General features: G+C 43.4%; 1 protein-coding gene across 4 annotated transcripts in view; it reads left to right on the top strand.

Moving 5' to 3' along the window:
• RANBP9 (RAN binding protein 9) overlaps positions 1 to 22,860 on the top strand; it is a 315,855-nt gene that overhangs the window by 250,799 nt on the left and 42,196 nt on the right. For 2 of the 4 annotated variants that reach the window (XM_078687988.1, XM_078687990.1), the window contains 2 exons: positions 15,005 to 15,155; positions 20,290 to 20,411. In XM_078687988.1, the coding sequence (XP_078544114.1) occupies positions 15,005 to 15,155; positions 20,290 to 20,411 (273 nt within the window). The remainder of the gene's footprint in view (positions 1 to 15,004; positions 15,156 to 20,289; positions 20,412 to 22,860) is intronic. The other 2 variants (XM_078687989.1, XM_078687991.1) reach the window with 1 other exon arrangement.

The raw sequence follows: 22,860 nt of genomic DNA on the forward strand, positions 1-22,860 counted from the left end.
TTCTTCACCGACTGGCCCACTTCCACGTCAGGTACTCGAATCCGAGGACGATTCGGAGCATTTCATCGACGCTGACACAGGCAAACTGACCCTCTATAAGAGGAAAATCACTTCAGAGCCAGTGGACCCCTATGTCATCCCACTAAAGAAGAAGAGGGTGCCCCTTGACGCCTCAGGCCTCACGGAACCAATCCAGCCTCCTCCGAGACGGAGCCCTACTCCCTCCCCAGAACACTCTGCGGGTGAGGGGTATGATGAGGACGAGCAGTACAATTTCCCAATCAATGAACCTGATGTGCAACCGGATTCATATGATGACACTGGTGACCAGAACACCCAAGGTGCGGGGCAGGACCCGCAGCCTTTTAATGCACGGGCATCCCCGACTGAGGATTCAGCAGGCTTTCATGCACTACTCGAAAGGGCGGCAGCCAATCACGATGTGGACATGCATGCCGACCCTGTTGAAGAAGACTTCCTTTTCGACACTTTTTCAGTCTCTGAAAGGACAGTAAAGACACTGCCTATGCTTAAAGGAGTCCTCAAGCATGCTGGGGACATATTTAAGGAGCCCACGAGAGCGAGAGTGGTCAACCCTCGCATTGAAAAAAAGTACAGACCTGCTCCTGGAGACCCCGCATACATTCGGGGACAATTGCCACTGGACTCTCTTGTGGTCGCCAATGCCAGGAAACGTGCCAACTCCCAGACTACGGGTGAAGCTCCTCCCCCGGATAAGGAATCCAAAGTGCTAGAGGCAGGGGGCAAAAGAGTAGCTGCACAGGCATCAAACTTTTGGCGCATCGCCAATACACAGGCACTCTTGGCGCGTTACGATAGGGCGCACTACGACACCCTAGAACAGATTGTACAACACCTGCCTCCACAGTTCCAAGAGGGCACCAAACTGCTTATTGAGGAGGGAAAGCTAATCTCAAACGCAGCCATCAAGTGTGCACTTGACGCTGCGGACACAGCTGCTAGAGCTATCAACACTAGCGTTATGCTGAGACGACAAGCGTGGCTCCGCATCTCAGGGTTTAAACCGGATATTCAGACAACAATTCTTAATCAGCCAGTCAATCCTGAAAGTCTGTTTGGTCCGGATGTTGACACCACCCTAGAGAAAATAAAGAAAGACACAGAAACTGCTAAGTCTATGGGGGCCCTACAGTCACAACAGTTTCGTGGCAGCAATTTTCGTCGCTCAGGTGCACGTGGAGTCACCAGAGGACAAATGGGTCAACAATCCCAGTTCTCAAAAGGTGGGGCACAATCCTCGTTCACTAAACAGAACAAGGGAGGTTACAGGAATAACAGCAACAGAGGTCGCGGCAGAGGAAACAACAGCTCCCGCACCTCTACTCCAAGCAAACAGTGACTCTCTGTCACTGCCCCCCGACCACCTAACACCTGTCGGGGGGAGACTGCAGCAGTTCCTGCCCGTCTGGAGAAACATCACCACAGACAGGTGGGTGCGACAACTAGTCCAGTATGGTTATTGCCTAGAGTTGAAGTCCACTCCACCCAACATCCCGCCAAGGCAACGGCCTATGTCCGCAGAGCACTTGCTCTTATTGCAGCAGGAAGTAGTGGTGATGCTGCAAAAGGGAGCCATCGAGCTCGTGCCGGTGGGGGAGGAAGGCACAGGGGTATATTCCCTGTACTTCCTTATTCCAAAGAAGGACGGATCTCTCAGGCCCATTCTAGATCTACGTCCCCTCAACCTGTACATACTATCAGAACATTTCCACATGCTTACACTGCAGCAGATTCTTCCCTTGCTAAACCAGGGAGACTTCTTAGCAACCTTAGATCTCAAGGATGCTTATTTCCACATTCCACTACACCCGTCACACAGGAAATACCTCAGGTTCACTATTCAAGGCAGGCACTACCAGTTCAAAGTCCTACCCTTCGGAGTCACAACAGCCCCGAGGGTGTTCACCAAGTGTCTAGCGACAGTAGCGGCGCACCTCAGGAGGCAGAACATCCATGTCTACCCCTACCTAGACGACTGGCCCGTGCAAGCCAAGTCGGAGCAACAGTGCGCCGCAGACATGTCGACTACAATTCACCTTCTTCACGATCTGGGTTTCTCCCTGAACTACCCAAAATCGCATCTTCAGCCGGCGCATGTCCGGCAGTTCCTAGGTGCAACGATCAACACCCTGACTGCCATGGCTCAGCCAAACCAAGTCAGGATAGACAGCATGCAGGCTCTGATCCAAAAGTTCAGGCCACAACACTCGCTTCCAGCGAGAGTGTTCATGCAGTTGATAGGCATGATGGCCTCCTGCATCTTCATAGTCCCTCACGCACGGCTACATATGCGCCCGCTCCAGGAGTGCTTAGCGAATCAGTGGACACAGGCTCGTGGGCAATTGACAGACCTAGTGTTGGTTACCAGTCGGGCATACGACTCTCTGCATTGGTGGACTCCACACAACCTTTGCAAGGGCCGACTGTTCCAAGAGCCCGTGCCGCAGATTGTCCTGACAACGGACGCATCTCTCCAGGGATGGGGAGCTCATGTGCTCACTTACACAGTGCAGGGACTATGGACGACGCAGCAACAAAAGATGCACATCAACTATCTGGAACTGATGGCAATCTTCATGGCGCTCAAGTCCTTCATTGTACATCTGTGCAACAAAGTCGTGCTAGTCCGGACGGACAACATGACCGCGATGTACTACATTCAAAAGCAGGGAGGCACCCACTCGGCACAGCTGTCTCATCTGGCTCAGAGCATGTGGAAGTGGGCCATTCAGAGGAACATTTTCCTCATGGCAGAACACCTCCCAGGAAAGGACAATCAGATGGCGGATCTGCTCAGCAGATACAGCCATCAAATGCACGAGTGGGAGATACACCCATCTGTTCTCCACCCGTACTTCCAGCAGTGGGGTCATCCGGAGATAGACCTGTTTGCCACAAAGGAGAACGCAAAATGCCAACTCTTTGCCGCCAGGTTCCCTCACCCACAGTCGCAGGGGAATGCGATATGGATGAACTGGTCAGGCAAATTTGCGTACGCTTTTCCGCCAGCCCCTCTAATACCGCTGGTCGCAAGAAAGCTAAAGCAGCACGAGATGACTCTCATCCTGGTTGCTCCAACGTGGGCGCGCCAGGCTTGGTACACCACGTTCCTCGAACTCTCAGTGGTGCCGCATCAAAGACTGCGCCTCACGCCAAGTCTTTTGACGCAGAACCATTGAGACATTCAGCATCCAGATCCACAACAGCTCAACCTGGCGATCTGGCTCCTGAAGTCCTAGAGTTTGGATACCTTAACCTACCTCCGGAGTGCATGCACATCATCAAGGAGGCGAGGAAACCAACTACTAGAGCATGCTATGCTGCAAAGTGGAAGCGTTTTGTCGTTTACTGTACAGCCAATGACATCAACCCGCTAGATGCATCTATCCCCAACATCATCTGCTATCTGTTGCATCTTTACAAGTGCAATCTAGCGTACACTTCCATTCGGATACATCTATCCGCCGTAGCGGCTTATCTCCAGAACAGGCAGCACCTCTCTGTCTTCAGAGTGCCTGCCATTAAAGCCTTCCTTGAAGGTCTGAAACGAGTCATTCCCCCAAGAACACCGCCAGCTCCGGTGTGGAACCTCAATGTCGTTCTCACCAGACTGATGGGACCGCCATTTGAGCCACTGCACTCGTGTGAACTCCAGTTCCTTACGTGGAAAGTAGCTTTCCTTGTTGCTATTACGTCTCTGAGGCGTGTCAGTGAGCTGCAGGCGCTCACAATCCAAGAGCCATTCATTCAAATCCATCCAAATAGGGTAGTGCTACGCACTAACCCCAAATTCCTTCCGAAGGTGGTGTCACAGTTTCACCTAAACCAAACTATTGACTTACCAGCATTCTTTCAAAACCCGCAAACGGTGGCGGAAAGAATGCTCCATACCTTAGATGTACGGAGGGCGTTGATGTACTACATAGACAGAACACAACCCTTTAGAAAAACAAAACAACTCTTTGGTGCCTTCGCACCACAACACAAAGGCAACCCGATTTCCAAAGCAGGGATAGCCAGATGGATTGTTAAATGCATCCAGATATGTTATCAAAAAGCCAAGCGCACTTTAACAATACCCCCCAGAGCGCACTCCACACGCAAACTGGGGGCATCCATGGCTTTCCTAGGGAACATTCCTTTAGAGGATATTTGCAGAGCAGCCACGTGGGTTACACCACACACCTTTACTAAACACTACTGTGTTGATGTGCATTCCAAGCAGCAAGCTGCTGTAGGACAGGCTGTTCTGAAGACACTTTTTCAGGTTTCTGCAGCTGCAGCTGATGGAGGGACTGCTATGTATTCTATGCTAAGATATGAATTTAGCAGCCCACATGCCTCGAACTGAATATGCTACTTACCAGTATGCATCTGTTCTTGGCATGTAGGGCTGCTAACATTCATATCGCCCGCCCTCCTCCCCGGTGCCTGTCGCAGCTGCAGATATACTATTGTATTTATTCATTAGCATGGACATCCTTTACACTTTTCACTCCATCTTCTGCCACAATGGCGAAAAACAATCTGGGGATGGAGCCGATGCCCATGCGCACTGTAGTCCAGGGGAGGAGCCACCTATCTCAGGATACTTCGAAGACTCTTCCAGGACAACAATGTGCAATCATCCGAGCCCAACACTAGGCGGCGATCTAATGCTAAGATATGAATGTTAGCAGCCCTACATGCCAAGAACAGATGCATACTGGTAAGTAGCATATTCAATTTGCAATGTTAAGGTGATGGAGAAATATGTTTCTATCACAAAAGAGTGCCTTTTTTTCGAAAGGTGGCAAAGGCAAAGAGAAATATTGAGGTATTATTTTGCTCCTAATCTTGTTTCAGGTACACAAATTATTTATTTATCATGTGCGACTATACCTCGATTCACATGTTTTAAACTACTGTTCTCCTCTGACAGATTCCTGGAATCTTTTGAAACGGGGCTCATTCTGGCATTTTCCTGGTGGGCTGCGGGCTCGGGCTGCTTTCAGAGTAGGATGAGATGTCATTTCCTAGACATCCATGCCCCTATGGCCATATTTTACTGGCAGCCTCATCTTGTGCAGAGCAGTTTCCAACTTTTTTCCAGGACTGATGTTGGTCTCCAGTCCGCCCCTGCTTTGAAGAAGGTTAGAAAATAATCGCACCTCAGTTTATTTCCAAGTTTTAGTAGGACCGTAAATATTTCATTCTACTCAGTGTTATTTGTCTTAGCCATTATATCCTCAGTTCCATATTTGAATATGCACGAATAGGACCACCATTGTGCTGGATGCAGGCTCCTCCCTCATCAAAGTTGCAAATATGGGGTGCAGCATGCATTTTTCCTGGGTCAGGTTGCACCTGTAGTAGTTGTGGTGGTATTTACGGCTTCCTACATTGCAGTCGGGTACTCCCAAATTTCCTATTATCCATTAATGCCGGGCCAGCTTTTGGCATGGGTGAGCTGGGCCCAGGCTCAGGGCGCCAATCTTCAGAGGGGTGAAAAGCATGGTCTGCATACAGGTCCTGCAAACCGCAACACCACCTACCTCTGCTCCAGCAATTCCTTTTAAAGTGCTTTTAGAGCTTAACATGCAGTAGTTGGGTTTTTTTAGTACCCCATTAGCCCCCTTATCTTGACCTTCCATCTACCTCTCGTTTCCTTCCACCACACATCAGCACCCCCTCCCCAACAAACAACTTGGAACCATTCTGGCGGAGCGAAGTTGTGGCTGACTCAGGTGACCTGGGGAAGTGCTGAGATGTGTGTTTAGAGCATAGGTAGAAGTGGGAGGGATCTGAGGGTAGGGTGACCAGGCGTCCCGGATTTGCCCGGACAGTCCCGGTTTTTCCGCAGCTGTCCCGGCAGATTTCAGGAAATTAAGCTCATGTCCGGGTTTTTATATCTTGACGTGTCAATGCGCATTGCTGGCGAGACATATAGAGGGCCACCAGCAAATCCTACCAAGGGGCTTTTGAATGCGGATTATCGACAGTGCATGTGCGACGTGCGCACGCTTTCCATTTGCTCCCCGAGCCTCGGCATCACACTTCAAAGGAATGCCTCCTGCCCCCCGCCACACCAGCCACGTCACAAACCACCATTTGCCTCGCTTCAGACTTCAAAGGTTCGCGCTTACATCCTTCTCTTTCCCCTCATTAACAGGCTTTTTTTTTTTTTTTACCAGCGGGCAGTCTCTTGCCCTCGGCTGCTTCTATAACAGTGTCTGAGCTTAAATTAGGGCGCTGTCTGCCGGGACGCTTAGCCCTCTCTTTAAGTTTGTCTTAAAAACATTGTAGAACATTTTCTCCAACTGTCACCTCCAACATTGTAAACATTTTCATCATGGATTATTCTCTTTTTTTTATATGTAAAAAACGGATGTAACACTCGCGCTTACATCCTTCTTTCCCCTCATTAACAGGCTTTTAACACCTCACTTTTCCACTTTTTTCTTTGACAAACTCTGTTGCTTTCCTTTCTTTCCGTTGGTCTCTAGCTCTTTTCTTTCATACGCTTTTTGCTTGCCATTTGCTCCCCGAGCCTCGGCATCACACTTAAAAGGAATGCCTCCCGCTCCCCCACCACACCAGCCACGTCACAAAACACCATTTGCCTTACATCAGACTTCAAAGGCTCGCGCTTAAATCCTTCTCTTTCCCCTCATTAACAGGCTTTTTTTTTTATTTTTACCAGCGGGCAGTCTCTTACCCTCGGCTGCTTCTATAACAGTGTCAGAGCTTAAATTAGGGCGCTGTCTGCTGGGACGCTTAGCCCTCTCTTTAAGTTTGTCTTAAAAACATTGTAGAACATTTTCCCCAACTGTCACCTCCAACATTGTAAACATATTCATCGTGGATTTTTTTTTTTTTTATATACGTAAAAAACGCGATGTAACACTAGCGCTTACATCCTTCTCTTTCCCCTCATTAACAGGCTTTTAACACCTCACTTTTCCACTTTTTTCTTTGACAAACTCAATTGCTTCCCTTTCTTTCCCTTGGTCTCTATCTCTTTTCTCTCATACGCTTTTCTCCCCACCCGCTTTTCCTTAATTTTAGCTCCTATCCCTTATCTTCTTTTCCAGCCATTTCCTCCATATTTGTTTCCTTTTAGATGCCCTCCTTTCTTCTTCTTTCCTCTTGTCTCGCCTCTTTTCTGCTCTTACTTGACACCCCCTCTTTCCTATCCTTTTCTCGACCCAGTCTCCTTTTGCACGCTCGCTCTTTCTTTTCCTCTCCATGTTTCTGCCTCTTTCACTCTCGCTTCCAACTCTCTCCCTCCCATTCCATTTACTTACACAAATCTCGCCGATACCCCGTCTTTTTTGTGGCTTGCTTTTCAGAAAGTTTGTATACATAAGACACTTTAAAGTAAAACCTCCAACTCTACCCTCCAACCTCCAACTCCACCCTCCAACCTCAAACTCCACCCTCCAACTTCCAACTCCACCCTCCAACTTCCAACTCCACCCTCCAACTTCCAACTTCCAACTCCACCCTCCACTCTCCAACTCCAACTTCCAACTCCACCCTCCAACTTCCAACTCCACCCTCCAACTTCAGCTTCCAACTCCACCCTCCAACTTCAGCTTCCAACTCCACCCTCCAACTTCAACTCCACCCTCCAACACTCGGGGACACCACCACGTCACTCGGGGACACCACCACATCACTCGGGGGACACCACCACGTCACTCGGGGGACACCACCACGTCACTCGGGGGACACCACCACATCACTCGGGGGACACCACCACGTCACTCGGGGGACACCACCACATCACTCGGGGGACACCACCACATCACTCGGGGGACACCACCACATCACTCGGGGGACACCACCACATCACTCGGGGGACACCACCACATCACTCGGGGAACACCACCACATCACTCGGGGAACACCACCACATCACTCGGGGGAACACCATCACATCACTGGGGAACACCACCACATCACTCGGGGAACACCACCACATCACTCAGCCCAACCACATCATCAGTCAGCACTGTCCTTGCTTGCTACCAACAAGCATTGCCATAGCCAATAAGACTCCCATTAGGAAAGTGTAAGCTATTGGCTTTGTGAATAACGATGCTATTCATTTATATATTTTAAAAGCCAACACATATTAAAAAAATGTGTCATTTACAATACCAATAGCTCACACTTTCCTAATGCGAGACCTATTGCATTGCAAATGCTTGTTTGAGAGGGTCGGCTGAAAAGAGTGGGAGGTATTTTTTTATGTTTCGCAAAGCAGGGATAGTTAGCAGCTTGTATAGGAACGCAATTTAATTAACAGGCATGCAACTGGCTTTAAAAATGACATTTTATGTATTTTCCTACTGCCTTTTCTGTAATTTTCTGCTAAGGATCACTGCCATTCTGTCCACTGTGTTGAAGTAAAATTGTAGTCCTTCTATATTTGGGAAATGTCCCGGTTTCTTGCTTTAAAATTCTGGTCACCCTATCTGAGGGTCACAACTTGACCATACTTTTTTAATTTGACAAAAACAGTTCCCACTACTGTATGTTAAAAGGCAACCAAATTCAGACATTTGAGATGCCTCAGCTGAATTGGAAGGGTTGAGAGTTTCCAGTGCTGCGGAACTGAGGAAAGGACAGACGGCTGAACAAGAAGCAAGCCTTTACGTCAGGGTGTCTGCAGCCTTAAAAAATGTAAATGTGCGTATTTGGTTAATCTGTAAGTGTTAAGGCTGCTTGGAAGCCGGCATTGGCTTTAATTGATTAAGTCACTTGAAGAGTATTCTTTGAGAGGTATTCAAAGGTGAACTGATGAACTGTGGAGGGCATGCTTTGTATGGACAGTCATAAGAAACGTTTGCACTAGGTCTGCGTGTTACTCAGATCCATATTTTGGAAGCACTTTTTTTGCCTTAAACCTAAATCTTTTTGTGCACTATGTGGAAGCCTATCTTATACTCTATGTAATACAAGTTTAATAAAATGATGTGCATATTCACAGTGCTGGTAAAAACACACATCACTATTCCCCACTGTACCAAACACAATTCCATTATGCGGCTCTCTGTTTACACGCACAGATATCTGCAGTGATCGCATTAACCAATAGAGGTTTCACAACATAAAATATCTGCTATCTAACTGAATAGTTTAACTTGCATTTGTCTTTCATTTAAGGTGTATGTTATTTCTCATGCATTCACTTGAAGGTGAAAGGCCAACAAAATAGTTCAAGAACATTTTGTTCTTTTTAGCCATGCCTTTGTTCCCACCCCCACATTCAATGGCCACACCCCATTGGAATTAGGATCACATTTCTCATACTTTTTTAAATGCACTTCGACTGCTAGTTCAGAGGCAAGTCAAAGCCTTGATGTAGCCAACTAGGGGCTAACCTGTGAAAAGGGCTGCCATCTCCTTTTATTTAACAGCACTAGCAAGAGTAGCACATTTCTGTCCGCCCAGGCGCTATTGGAGCAAGGGTCAGCTCTGTATTAATGTATGCTCTTTTTCCAACCCAGTTTCTTCCTTCACTTGACACATGAAAGGCGCAAAGATTTCATCCACATCTTCTGACTCATTCCCATGTGGACTCTGACAGATTTTCTGTCATGTCATGTCATGTCATGTCATGGCCGGCATGCACAAACCACCTGAGTAGATTTTAGAGCCATCACTAGCATACTTAGTTACATTCACACATGGCCACGTTCATCACAACAGGTTACGCTTCTGGTCCTTTCATTGTCCTTTCTTTTATTTTTACATCTGTTTTTATGTAATTTTACATTTATACAATAAATGGTTGACGAGATGCATACATATTCATCTGGCATATAATCTGCATGCAACATAGCGAATATACTAAATAGTGGTGCTTGTCCGGCTATTCTTTGGGTGCCCCTGTTGAGCGAACACACGTGCACACACCCCCTTCAACCATATAACACATGCCTGAGATGATCTGGATACTCCATCGATCCCTTCAGCTCTCAGTTGGGTCTGGACCTTTTGTCCATCTCTGTTCATTGTCTGACTCATGATGCCCAGGGGCATCCTCGTGTCCAGGTCATAACATTATTTATCTTCATAGTTTCTGAAATTTGAGGACAGCCTCTGTTCTTAAATATCACTTTCTCAGCTCCCATTTATGCATCCATCTCCAGTTTTTCTTCGTAGGCAACACGTGTGGCCCCCATAGATATGAAGTATCCCTTTGGCAGCCACTAGGCCTAGCAAACCAAATAGCAACTTCTTCCTGGGGAGGGCTATGTCCCCAGGAACACCCAGCAGCACAAACTGGGAATTATGTAGGATTACCTTTTCTAAGACTTCACTCCGCACTTGTACACTCCTGGACTAAAATGTTTGAATTTTGGGGGATTCCCACATTTTGTGATAGAAGGAGCCTTCTGTATCAATAGGTCACAGACACATAGGAGTTTGGACTTTACCCATTTCGAATAACTTGGCAGTGTCCAAGTACACTCTGTGCAGAATTTTATATTGGATTAGATGAAACCTCGCCCTGTTGCCGCTTTGCAGAGTAGCATCAAGGCACATTCTCAGACCACACGCAGGGACACCCACATCTCTTTTTCCCACCTCTGTCAAAGAGTTGGAGGTCCCCACTTCCTTGTGGACTACCAGGCTGTAATACCATGACTGATGCCCATTTGCCCCATCTCACTGCCATCCACCTCCTCTTACCGCCCAAAGTGAGTCAGCTAGTGTTCAAGACTTGCACAGCTAAGTACGCCAGTAATTTCAGTCTCACCAGTGGCTACAGCCAAATTGCCTTATTTATTTATTCAAAGTTTTATATAGCGCGAACAGGATCCTTACAGATATCAGAGCGCTTCACAAAGACAGTGTAGGGGCAGTAGGAAACAACATGACAACATGTTCTAAGAATGGTGGGATTCTGGACCCCAGAAGGCCTCTACCGGTGCCGTTCTATTTGAAGAATACTGACACCTCTCAAAGCCTTGTCAACTACATGTATAAAAGTCTGGACACGTTCTGTGTGGCTTACTTGGATGATGATACTGTTTTCGGCAGTTCATGGACAGGTCACATTCGGCATCTAGAGCACGTGCTAATTAGGGCACAGGCAGCATCCAGGCAGCTGTGGCTGGTTAATTTGAGAGTTTTTTTTTTAATGTGTTTATTTTATCCATAACTTCACTTTAAGTCTACGTTTTTTAGTGTTTTTTTTTTAATGATATACAGCTGTCATCTCCCATGTAACTCGCTCCGTACAGATCTTGGGGCTTTCGGCCCAGGCATCTTAGGCCCTTAACTCTAGATACATTCACTTCTCTTGATGCTGTATTGTATTGGTAATTAGCACTTCCCACACCCATTGCAAGGCCTCAAACACTTGTAAAAATTCCACAGTGTTGTATTCTAATGGATACTTCTAACCGTAGATTCCTTGCCTTGTGAATTTACCCCAGGCGCCAGACTGGATCTGGAAAGCTCAAAATTAGGGCTCCTGCGTGCTGGTTTATGGTGCTGTGAGACTCCAGAAGTGACAAACCGAGCTGCATATAAGTGCCAGCTATGCAAGCTGAACACAGTTCCCTTCTTTCCGTGCCTTCAAACGCAGATCTCGTCAAAGAGAATTTTGCAAGGGACCCCCTAAAACTGCAGAATTAAAACTTTTTGGGACTGTCTCAAACATATCTGTGACCAATTCCGATGAGCGGTTACTCTGATGTTTAGGTTCTTCACTCCACCCCATGGCCTGTGACTGTGCTCAGGTGAACCCTAAGGCCATCTGTGAGCATGAAGCAAAGTTCAGCATTGTGAAACACCAGAAATCTCTGCACCAGTGTTGCTCCAGGCTAAAAGCGAGCACCCATATCTAAAATCGTTCCTGAGGCAAATCTTCCTCGTGGTTGAAGTCTTCAGGTTGGTCAAAGAAAAAATACAAGAAGACCAAATGGGACACTTGATCTTCAGAGAAGGTGTGAGGGTTTCTCTGTGCATCCAGTTCTCACTCCCATTCCACCAGGAAGTCGATTAAATCTCTGGTCCCTATGCACCTAGAGTTTTCAGGTTCATTGGCGATGTTGTAGCAGGTGTAGGCCTTCCGTGAAGCCATGCTACACTCCTTTGGAACACTTCTGCCTCCCTCAGATTCAACTTCTTGCCCCAAGTATCTCCACTTCAGTTACCTCTGATTGGTTCACCGTCCTGCCATCTGAATTGCTTCAGTCCTTTTTCGGGTTGCATGTTGGACTGTTGCTGAAAAGCTGTGCCGGCTCCTGAAACATCAACACTGGTGCTGGAGTAAATCCCCAGATCTTGATGTACTGAATCCCTTGCTGACCCCGTCTGACTTGGACACAATTCCACTGCTGTGCAGTCACGCACAGACATTACATAAGCTTTTTGGCTCTGACCAGAGCCAGCTTTATGCAGAGAACACTGGTGGGTATGCTGCACTGTGTGTTTTTGCTGTAGACAATCCAGTTAACAGCTGCCTCGTAAAATACCATGTTTTGTAGTGATGGTGGTACAACAAATTACTAGTATTGGTCTTATTGAATCTGTCTCTTTATAAAAGTACTCACACCCATCTTATTGTAGAGATTACAAGCACAATGTTGCTTCTCAAAAATAGATCTGTTCCCAATATTTTATGTGACCAACAGAGAACATGAGATCATTGTGATGCTTTTCTTGTCCAACCATTTGTAAATGCAGCCCTCTCCTCTGCACCAGCTCGGTCTTCTGTACCGATAAGTATCCTTATAAGAAGTCATGGGTCAATTATGACTATTATGTTGATGAAACAGAAGTATTGTTGGATATGAAGTTCACGCAGTGAAAGGGTGCCACAGCAAAAATGATGGATGTGAATTGGCAGCAAACACAATTGGAGGTGCTGCTAAAGTACGGCTGGCAATTGTCTCCAATTTCAAACCAGACAAAATATTACAAAGGATTTGAATCTGAAAAGATCTCAGAGTCTCTAGTAGTCTCAGGAGGGTTCAACCCCTATGGGACAATAAAAATATGTTAATCTATAGACTATAATCTGTGCCAAGTTACAGATACATGCATGTTCTTTTTCTTCATGCCATTGTAATTTTAAAAATAAATGGTGTGGGGGTTTCTCATTAACTTAGTTTTTTTAAATCTGATGCAAGATGTGATTTTTTCTTTTAAGACATTTCAATGAAAGGGGCCAATGAGGAATTTGTATCTGTAAATGGCACTACCAACATATTTACATTTCTGAAATGATTGAGGTTTCTCAAAAAAACATTTGCCCTCTTTCACCAACAGAAGTTCTTTTGTAACTTGTCCTTGTTCACCCCTGATATTAAACGGGTATAAATAATAATCATGAGCACTTAGATAAACCTACGCTGTGCCTTTCCAAAACCTAAACACTACTCTGAATCCCTATATGTTACACGTGTATATTTGTTCCGAAAGCGATGTTATTGTTCATTCACTTGAAAATCAAAATACCCATTTTCTAAAAATAATAATGGTGATAAAATAAAACTGCTAGTCATGCTACAACTGTAGTAAACAACAGGCAACATCATTGAGGCTCAAAATAATAGTACAGAATGTATATATTCTCCTGCTACCCCAATTGAAGGTACACCTGAGTTCTGTACCTAGTGACTAACTTTTTATTGCTTCTGTCCCATTATTCCCTTGGCATAAGGAAAGCAATAGCTATTTTGCCTTAAAGACAGTAGCAAACCTTAAAGATTGTAGCATATTTCTGGAAATATAGATGGCTGGACAATTGTTTAGGAATTGGTCTCTTACACTTATTCTAATTACACAAGTACCAGCAATTCTTTGAAACCCTAATGAAGGTTTGTGGATTTGCAGATTCTCACAATTTCAAAACATCTAAAGCATCCAAAAATAACGCACATCAGAGGGGATGTGCTGCCTTTGTTACAATCTCAACATCCTCCTGGATACAACTAAACTACACCTATGGTTTTACTGAAGTTGACATGGTAACTTGTATATTAGTGCACAAAGTTATGTTTATTTTTAAGCACACACTTTAAATTAGTATCAGAGGTTCTGTTTGTCCCTTGTTAGAACCCTAAACTTATCAAGAGTTATCCCTGATTTCCTTAGTTCATTTTTATTGGCCCCTCAAATATGTTCTTTTTCTGCCTATTATGCCTCAGGCTGTAGAATGCTTAGCATAAAACAAGCTGTTTCCTCACATGTATCTGAAAACGTACACTGTAAAGAGCTAGGGTCAAATCTATCTATATTCTCACCATCAATTTGTGGTATACGGTATCCCAGATGTGGATTGACATGTGGCTGGGATAAGTATGGCTTGTGCTGCATCCGTTGCTGTATACCTTTCAAAATCATCTTTGGGAAGCTTAAACTGTTGGACACCAACAATAGCTTTCTGAAATATAAACATGCTGGGAAATGTGCTATGTGGTCAAATGTGGTAATCCTGTGTAAATTCCCTAACCATAATGCCCTAATAAGAAAGGCATATTGCATAAATCACACTATCTTTATGATTGCATCTAATAAGAACTATGACTGCAAACGTAGTTTTTTTTCGTGTCTGTAATACTTCCTGGTTAAAGTAACTACTTACGATGGTGGAATTTTTTTATATTCTAAAATATCTTGAACATTTATGAAACGGCTTAAGACCTTTAGTCCCCCACGACTGCTAGCCACATTTCAGCCTTTGCTGCCGTCAGTTTAAAGAGTACAACACCAATGATATATAGGAAACTTTGAAAACAAAATTAAAATTTCTGGCATGATGAAACAAGTACACAGGCATGAATTGAAACATTTTGATAAATATCCTGCAACTTAAAAGCATCTTTGGTTTTTTTTTTGTATTATTTACCCCCATTTAAAAAAATGTTTTGCACAGTTGGAAAGAAATATTGAATTGCTCTTTAATACATCCACTTCAGTATCTAAGAGACTGCCTCACTTTCTCTCTCCCCAGGTTTTGAAAGCACTTGCAGTAATGGTGTGCTATCAAACAAAGCACACCAGTCTTACTGTCATATTAAACACCAATCTACCATTCTAAATGTGCCGGAGCTCAACAGCATAAACGTAACACGATCTCAGCAAGCCACCAACAGCTTCACCAGGTGGGTAGTGTGCAATGAATCTGTTATAATGTACCAGCTTGCTTTATTCTAGCTGTGTCATCGTATTTATGATGTACTCACATTCCACATGTGAGGTCATCATACTGTAGACTGTTACTGTTTAAATCAGCTGCGTCTGGTAGGGATCGTCCTGTGTTTCTCCTGCCAATAAATTACTTAAAGAAATTGTATAATTACAACAGAATCCCTGTTGTCTTTTTTTTTATTACTTCATGACGGAAGCCAAAATGTTGGACCGCAGCATACCTTTGATGTTTGTGATATGAAGTTAAAAGGTCAACAGTGAGGAGTCTTTCGTACATTCTAATTGTAAATTCTTAAGAGTAACTTGTACTTGTAGAAGATAAACAGATGGTAAATTGGTTAAATAAAAGATGCATTAATTTTAATCTTCATTTTATTTTCTACTCCAGGGTTTCTTATTCTAGAAAAATCCAGATATCTGTAAAAAGTCTTTTCTAGGACATGTCCTCATGTTTGATAATCTTTTGCACCTGCTCAGAATGCGCCCACATGATCACTAGTGGCTATTTAGCTTTTTGATATCAGAGTGGTACCCTGAGGCTATTTTTGCCTTATATATGCGCGCTAAATTGTATTTGTAATTGTTATTCTTTTAACTAGTAAAATGTTTTTTTTTTTTTTTAATAATAATGGCCCTCTGGACTCAACCCACTTGGTTGACAAAACCTTGGAAAAACAACCCGTATTTCATTTGAGTCTCTTTCCATTCATATCAAGTGCAATAATTGATTTCTTTGATGTTGTGACGCCAACACTTTTCGCAGCTTAAAGTGAACTGATGCTTCTTCATGGCTTAATCGAATATCCTCACGAGCTAATACCACAATAATATCCTACAAAAAGCTGCTTATGCGCTCTTTTAATTCCAGCATCACATTAATCCTTCCAAAACTCGGCGATTTATGTATTTAAACAAATTTAAAATGTAAAGGTTGTATACCACTTTTAAGAGCATCAAATGCTTTTTCAATCCTTTTATTTACCAATTTTTTTAAAGATTCAAAATTCACCAATTCGTAATCATGAATTTCGTTATCAGGCTAAATGACCCACATCTCTTCATTAACTAATAATTAATGCTGTTGATCTTCCTGATCACCACCACATGTTCATTGTCCCACCAGTCGGTCGTTATTCTTTTTTTAAATATTTTCATTTGCTTTATTTTGCTAACCAAACTTGCATTAACCTCTTCCGTGCGTCAGACGGCCCCCGACCGTCTGACGTCACAGTGGACGTGTGAGGAGGATGGGCAGTTGCCATCCGAACCGCGCACGCGTCTAATTCCTTAGCACAGCGGGGGAATTCCGGCCGCAGCAAAGCGGCTAATGAAATTATTTTTATTATTTTTTTAATTGTGTTTTTTTTTATTTATTTTTTTTACGTTAGCTGCCTCCTATTTCTCCTCTTTATTTTTGTTTTGTGTCTCCTTTCTGTTTATTTTGTTATGAATTTGAAATTCATCTTATAGTTGCCTCTGGTCTGGTTTGTTACAAAACTCACCTAATAGCACATTTGAGCAATTTGAGAATTTGTTTGGAGGAATTAATTATTAGTCATTTTATACCTTTTGCCTCACCTGTTTAGGTGAGAATCACAAGTCATAAGACTGCACATACTGTGCCTTTCTGTTGTCAGTAGTGTGAATACCATCCTGATAATGGCATTGAGTAAGGTAAGGATGTTTATTCAGATACCCAGGGTTAAGCCTCTTACTAGAAGGTGCCTGTCATTATCAATTTATGATCTGTCATCCCTACATTTTCCTGCAATTCATAAACATCCCCTAGAGCTGCCTACTTTTGAATGATCAGTATTTTGTGCAGGTTTCACCTACAGTCTTTAACAGAAGATTGTCATATCGTTGTACCAGTAATTGGGCTAAAAAGAAGCTAAGAGGCATCCTCCAGTAAGCGTCACTGAAACGTAGCTTTTGTTATAACAGGCAGGATTGTTCCTAAACTCCATTTATTAAATGCTCGAAGGAGGTAGTTTAAAATACTGCCCACTCTGGGATTTCCCTTCAAAATAAAAACAGAACACTGCACTCCCTCCACAAATGCCAAGAATCCTGTGCGTTAAAGACACATCTACGACATTGTGCTGATTTATTGGGAAGTCTACAGTGTACAGCTAACAGGTGGTCTATCATCAGACATTTATAATGCAATGGATATTATGTGCAGGTAGTCTTGGGTACGTTTATGCCTCATTCCACTCACCATCTTAGATACACCTTCCTATGTTCTCTTCCCACTGCTTCCAGCTTTAAGGATAGCAGAGCCAGGCTATATCTCAGCATGCAGTCGAAGCAGGCTTGCTTCTAGTGTTAGGGCATTAAGTATCTAGTTCGCTTCATGGAACTTCAGAGAAACGTAGAAGTCCCTGTAGGCCTCCTGAGCGTTACCTGCTGAACTGCAGATCTCAGAAAGTAATAGCTATTATAGCCAAACTGTTTCAGAAAAGATCTATAGGGTTTGAATTTCCAGTCAATACGCACTTTACCCACCCTGACAGAACCTGCTGGACCTCTAAGACTTGGTAAACCAACCCTACTTTCCCGTAGAAAAATGTTGAGGTGTAACCCAGGCAATTAAGGTGTGTAGTATAACTCAGTGTTTCCCAAACTGGGGTCCGCGACACATTCCCAAGGGGTCCTCAGGCTGCAGTTTTAAAAGCACTCCAAAATTCCTCATAGAATTAGCAGTTTTCGAGCAACAATAAGTGTCAAGATAACACCAGTGATTAGTGTACCTGCTGGAGAGAGATGAGAGTTTTGTCCAGTGGCAGGTTTGACTTATCTAATGTAGCACAGAGGGTTAATATGCCTGCTGCAAAGAACGCGTACCGTGCATTTGAAAAACCAATATTTTATGTGCATAGGTCCGTGCATTACTTCTTTTGTGACCGAGATTCTTTTGTTACTCTTCAGCTCATAAGAGACAATCCTAATCTAGCACGGTGACCTACAAACTGTCATCAAAGAGCTTCTTACACATTGCCTGGTACAAATTAGTAACATATTTTTTTCCCAGTCTTTCATTATCCTGATGCTGCTAAGGGGTTTATTTGGGTGGAAATACATTTTTATTGTTAAAGTCAATGCTAACTACTGTGTTAGGTTCTGAATCCTGAGTTTGTGCTTTTCCAGACCAAGCACTCTTTAAAAATGCCTACCAGTATGAATAACATGTGAATCCTACACCTTGTAGTCCCCTTTGCCTTATGTAACATTTTCTCTACACTGATTTACAAGTATGATTCATTGTCTCTTTATGTATGTGATATAAAGTGCTCTGACATCTACAATGGTATTAGAGATGCAATAAAACAAATGAAATACATGTGACAGAGGGTCTAAGGAGAGATGAGAAGCACTGTTGTAGGGTGATAATAAGGGAATCATTGAAGAACCCCAACAAAGATTGTTGTATCCTGGTGCATAGTAAGGTCATCATTTACTATTCTCTAAAAAGCTAATGCAATTCAATATATAATGATAAATGTGCTGTAGAATGCACTATTGTATCCTAAATGTTTTTGGGGGAGAGCCTCCCAAAGCCCGCTTTGTAGTGGTCACCCTCACTCACTGCACTTGGTGTGCACTGTATGGGAACTGGTCGGAAAACATTTGCCAGGGCTGCTTTGGGTTTCCACTCTGGTCTGGCCCTGACAGGAGCAGAAGCCTTGTACTGCAAAATAAAAGTAACCATTTAAAAGGTAATCTCAGATGCAGCACCAACCTTCCCATTAAAACTTTCCGTTTTTGGCATACTCTTTCAATGTAAAATACTAAAATCCTTAGTAATTCGAGTATTTGTTTTGTGTGCATGGGTTTCTTTTTTTCGCATTACTCTTTTAATGTTTTAAATTTTAATCGTACAAATTGCTGGGGGGGTCCCCACCTTCCAGTTTGGGAACCACTGATATAGCTTATCAGCCCATGTAATGGTTAGTTTTCTTCAAAGTACATGTATATTTAATATTGGAGCAGGAAGACCTCTCGTACTGACTACAGTTATCACAGTCAGAAGGTTCTACTGCCAATGGCAGTTCTGATCTTCTAGACAACTTGTGTCAGTGGACCTACCTGAGACCTCATCAGTCAGTGAAAGACTGTCTACCTCATAACTAGTCATGGAATGGCACCTCCACTCTGCCTTCCTCGTATGATAATTTCAATTTCTATGCTGAAGCCTTGAGAGTGCATCCATGCCAGTCAAAGAGTCTAAGAAGGAAATCCTTTGGTGTGGATAAAGATTTGGAAATGCTCATCAACATGACGTGAAAAACATAGTAGCAATAGTATTGTTTTGACCGTGATACATTAAGCTTTGGAAGTAGTAAATAGCAACCCTAATAGGAAATATAGCCATTGCATCAGTATTGTGTTGGAGGAAAGGGGACTTTGACTGTTAACTACTAGTCCTGATACCAGGTTAAACTTCTCCAGCAACTCTACACATGCTTCGGGTTTGATACACTTAGCAATATATGCTGTGCCTGATGTAATAGGATTGTAAATAAAGTTTAAACCAGGTTAGGAAGATATTGGACTTTTCGCACATTGGTCCCACCACCCTCTGCTTTTTTGTTTGTAGAGGTTCTCCTCCCACTTTCATAAAGACACTACTGCAGGAAGGAAAATGTTTCTTTACCTGCAAGCACTATCAAAATATTAGTTTGTTTTGAAATGGCACTTAGTACCACAGTTTTTGCCATTCCTAAGTGCTTTAAGAAAAAAGGTGTTAATGTTACCCTAGTCACTACTAACCCGTTTACCACCTGCTGAAGGCTAAAAGGCTGGTTTGGCCTTGCTGGAATTGTAATTTGTGAAGTGCAGAAATCTCAAATGCTAGTACTTTACTCTTTCAGTTGGGTATTTATGCCTTTTTATCCAAAGTATATATTTAAATTTGTGTACAGAACCTTTACCCAAACTTTGAAGCTACCATCATCCTGTTTCATATTGTATCGGGAGTGGGAGCGGCTATTCAAATGAGGATGAGGTTTAATGGGAACGTTCGCTGGTGTGCGGATGAACGGGAAACTGACCTCCTAAGTAACATTACAATGCTTTCTTTCTCAGCAGTGACGTAGATATGGAAACCGATCATTACTCCAATGGTGTGGCTGAGCCCACCTCCCATGGATTCTTGAACGGGAGCTCCAAGCACGACCACGAAATGGAAGAATGTGACACAGAAATGGGTCTGTACTGTTAACTATTTTATATTTTTTCCTAATTTGTTTTAAAGCAAATATGTTGCATATTTCTTACATCAAAGTGCATAAAAATGTGGGGAGTACCTACAGATTAAGGTTATTATGTTGGGTAGCATCAAAGTTGCCAACTTTTGAAATTAATGTCCAGGGACACGTTGCATCACAGCTATCACTTACTTACTTAAAAATTTACCACACCCACTACCCCAAAGCTCCGCCCACATAATTAGCATGATTTAACTCCTACTTAAAATAATATTACAGATTGTGACTTGCATTATAAAATAAGCATTGTGCTGCTAAAGATCATACCTACATTCAGTCAAGACCAATAACACCTTCCCAACTGGACAAACTATCAATCTCAAAAAACACAGTGAGAGACATTACTTACTCACTTTCTCTGGACCAGCAGATAGCACCCAGTGCAACATTTTTTTTTGTGCCCCATGACCTCGTTCTCCACGGCTTCCTTCAGAACCACTGAACAACAGTGCCCCTCATCTCTCCATTCTCTGTCACAAATATTCATGTATTTTATAGTGCTGCTCCTACTAGTACACCGTGTCAGAGCACTTAATGTCACAGACGCATTGCATAGAGACAGTGAATCATACATGTGTAAAGCAGTCTAGGAAATGTTAAATGAATACAACAATGAGGATTACAAGGTGTTGGAGTCACATGTCACAGATACTAGGAGGCAGTATATTTTAAGGGTGTTTTGGTATGGATTATGCTCTGTGCCTTACTCCAGCAAAGGGGCATGGCTTGCAAAATGCAAGAAACAGCACAACAAATGACATGTTTTTATGTCATTGATGTCCTTCATGTTATGGGACATAGCCGCTTTGTGTGGAGTGCCATGTGTGAAACTGACACGGGGGTTACCTGTCAGCGGTGAGAGGGGATCCCTGCATCCTTGACTGCTGGAGGTTAACCTACACACTGCATCCCCCTGGTGACCTACATTCTGCACCCTGGCAGTAACTGCCTGCTGGAGTGGGCAGCGGTCCCCCGCTGCACCTCTTCTTTGCAATTTTGGTAGGCACCAGGCAGCAGCTGCACAGTTTGCTGCCCATGAGCTGCTGTCTGCCTCATACAGCGGCACGTAGATGAAACTTGCTGAGGGTTCAAATCTGGTGTCCTTACCTCTGGTGCTCTGACCTGGTGAGGGCCGTCCCCGGCAGCCGATCTACTCCGCAGAAAGACAAAGCAACTATTTGTTGCCTTTTCACCACAACATAAGGGTAATCCCATTTACAAGACGGGAATAGCCAGATGGATCGTTAAATGCATTCAAATATGCTATCAAAAAGCAAAGCACACTTTAACAGTTCCCCCAAGAGCACACTCCATGCCCAAAATGGGGGCATCCATGGCTTTCCTAGGAAATATTCCCTTAGAAGACATATGTAGGGCAGCTACATGGTCTACCATACACACTTTCACTAAACACTACTGTGTTGACGTGCAAGCTAAGCAACAAGCTGCTGTAGGCCAAGCTGTCCTTTAAACTCTTTTTCAAACCATTGCAGCTGGTACAGATAACCACTGCTAGAGGAGAAACTGCTATACAGTCTATACTAAGATATGAATTCAGCAGCCCACATGCCTCGAACGGAAAATGCTACTTACCAGTATGCATCTGTTCTTGGCATGGAGGGCTGCTGACATTCATACCTTAAAAACTTGGCAAAAGGGATTGCATACCTGGGAGAATAATTGGGGCCTAAAATTCGCACGGCTACTTATGCATGCATTGTGTTCTCTGGATAGATAACTCCCAGACCTTTACACTCAATCCAAAGTACGTTTTGAGGTGTACTTTTCTTCGAGTACCAACTGTACAAAGTGAAACTTATCAGCTTAGTCAAATGTGTTTATTTCGGCTCCTTTTTCCAGGTCCACTCAGTTCTCATGCACAGTCAAAGTTCTGACTAGAATTTCAAGCACAATTTTCATGACCTTTTTAATCACGATTTACAGGTGATTTTACTGTCATTCTATCTTGTCATTTATGTTTTTCAGGGTAATATCGCTATCTTTTAGTGATATTACTCCTTTAAGAACACAGAAGCCATAACATTCCAAAGCCAAGCCACAGAGAGTCCCTCCAATTTACTTTTGAAACAAATAACATCACAATAGAACGTTATTACATTCTCTCATTATTTTATTACATGTCACCAAATTTAAAGTGCAGATCAATAATTATCTGCTCCCAAAGCAGGTCGCCATTCGTGTAATTATTAATTCACCAAATGTGTGGTTAACCTTTTCTTAAATTCAGTGCTCAATGTATAACAAAATAAGTGCCAGTAACTAATTAATTGCGAAGCATGCATTTTATTTGACTATTCCCACATTATTTTAAAAAATGTTGCCACATTGTATCATAGAATTCGCATTTGGAAAATATAATCCTTTCCCA

The sequence above is a fragment of the Lissotriton helveticus genome, chromosome 4_1 (assembly GCF_964261635.1).
Source record: "Lissotriton helveticus chromosome 4_1, aLisHel1.1, whole genome shotgun sequence".
In the NCBI taxonomy this organism is placed as follows: domain Eukaryota; kingdom Metazoa; phylum Chordata; class Amphibia; order Caudata; family Salamandridae; genus Lissotriton; species Lissotriton helveticus.